The sequence below is a fragment of the Aptenodytes forsteri genome, unplaced genomic scaffold (assembly GCF_000699145.1).
Source record: "Aptenodytes forsteri isolate BGI_AS27 unplaced genomic scaffold, ASM69914v1 Scaffold216, whole genome shotgun sequence".
In the NCBI taxonomy this organism is placed as follows: Eukaryota; Metazoa; Chordata; class Aves; order Sphenisciformes; family Spheniscidae; genus Aptenodytes; species Aptenodytes forsteri.
Window position 1 is genome coordinate 306715 of NW_008796114.1, and position 1857 is coordinate 308571.

At 43.9% G+C, this 1857-nt stretch overlaps 1 protein-coding gene across 1 annotated transcript in view; it reads left to right on the top strand.

Moving 5' to 3' along the window:
- The window catches only part of STXBP5L (syntaxin binding protein 5 like), a 216841-nt gene extending 215290 nt beyond the window's left edge, over positions 1 to 1551 (top strand). The window contains 2 exon segments of the mRNA XM_009287153.1: positions 225 to 445; positions 1510 to 1551. Coding sequence (XP_009285428.1) covers positions 225 to 445; positions 1510 to 1551 — 263 coding nt within the window.
- Positions 1552 to 1857: the final 306 nt, after the last annotated feature.

The window sequence follows — 1857 nt, forward strand, 5'->3', positions numbered from 1 at the left end:
CTCCCCTTTGCAAATTCTTTTTGGTGGCTGGGGGGGGGGGAGAGGGGAAGAAGGGGCATGACTGCACTGTAGATGTGCCAGTGCACAGAGCAAAGTCTTCCACGCATGCCATCTGCACATCAAATGGCATCACCGCTGCGAGGCTGCAGCTGGAGGATGAGAAGCACTGACAGAGCCACGGCCAGGAACTCATTCCTGTCCGTTTGTCCATTTCTCCTTTGCAGTTGGCGAGGCCACGGCAGGAAAAGCCTCTCGCAGTCTTGCCCAGCACATCCCTGGATCAGGTGGAATTGAAGGCGTGAGAGGAGCTGCAGGAGGCGTCATTGGGGACTTGACTCGTGCACGCATTGCCCTTGATGAGAGAGGACAGAAACTGGGAGAGCTGGACGAAAGGACTGCGAGCATGATGGCCAGCGCAGAGGCATTTTCCAAACATGCACACGAGGTAGGGGCCCTGGCACCACACACCCAGAACTAGGAACTGCCAACCCTCCAACTGAACCTTTGCTTCCCTTTGGGAAAGTCAAGTACGGTTCTCTCCATTCACCACGTCGTGTTGTTTTAGGTGTACTCTTGTTAACTGACACACCATTTTTCCTGCTCCCAGACAATGAGAATGCCGAAAATAAACTTCCATTGCACGCCCCTTCCTTTCATGTTTTCATAAATGAGCATCCATTGTTAGCCTCTGAATTTAGAACATGGCACTTCTCATCTCTTGCCTTTCTCACTAATGCATTATGACTTTTTTTAAGCCACTTAGTGCAGCACGTCTATGCAGTAGGGCGGAAAACAGGTAGGTGGATGTGTATATAGGAACCTTTACAGGTCTTATTGGGAAGAAGAGGAGAACATTTCTAGTACAGGACTGTGGTACAGTAATATAGAATAGGGCTTGCCTGGAATAGACAGCTTCAGTGCTTAGAGCTGGAAATGGAAAGTTCTTCCATCCCACGCTGTTAAGGCTGGGAATCAACTAAAGTGATTTTCCTTGAAGATAAAGCAACATTAAAGAATACTTCCTAAAATGCATGTGTTTTGTTTAACATGCATCACGTCTCTGGACAAGACATTTACATTTTTTTTGGCTTTTGTAAGTGTGAGGCAAAAATACACAGAAAGAACGTGCCCTGAAATGCAGAAAGTTTATATATTCAGGGCATATCTACTATGCTCCATAGATAAGCTTCTTTCTATAGGATTAAAAAGCAAGTTCCTGGTTATTCCCATACCTCTGTACTTTTTGTAGAAAAAGGTAGTTAAAGCTCCTCAGGAAAAATCTTTTCATGAACAGCAGGTAACTATTTTTTTTTTTTTTTAAATGTAACAATTACAAAATTAAATACAAGGTCTCAGGGGACTGAAGACCTGATGACACTTACTAAAGTACTGCATTGCTCTTCCTTTTTTACTTACAAAGTTGGTGACAGTTAATGGGCCTAGGTCATGTGTGATGATACCTCATATGCAGAGCAGTGGTTTATATCTGTTTGTTTCCCTTTTCTGTAGGTGATGCTGAAATACAAGGACAAAAAGTGGTACCAGTTTTAGACTTTCAAAGAAGCTGCTTGTGGCTTTATTAAGAATACTGTTCAGGGAAGCACCATTCATTCCCAAATCTACCAGTCACTGGCCAGAGACACTTTTTTTTCTCCTAGAAGATGTTTTCCTGTTACTATTATTGGATTCATCACAGTGGGAGGCAAGGAGAAATTTTACAAACCGTGAGACGGAAGCTAGAATCATGTGGGTCTTACTCCAACAGCTGGCTCATGCAGTAGCCAATTTTTTTCCAAAAGGAACTCAACCATCACTGTGGCATGTAGTTTTTCAGAAGCTGTAGGTATGAACTGTGGG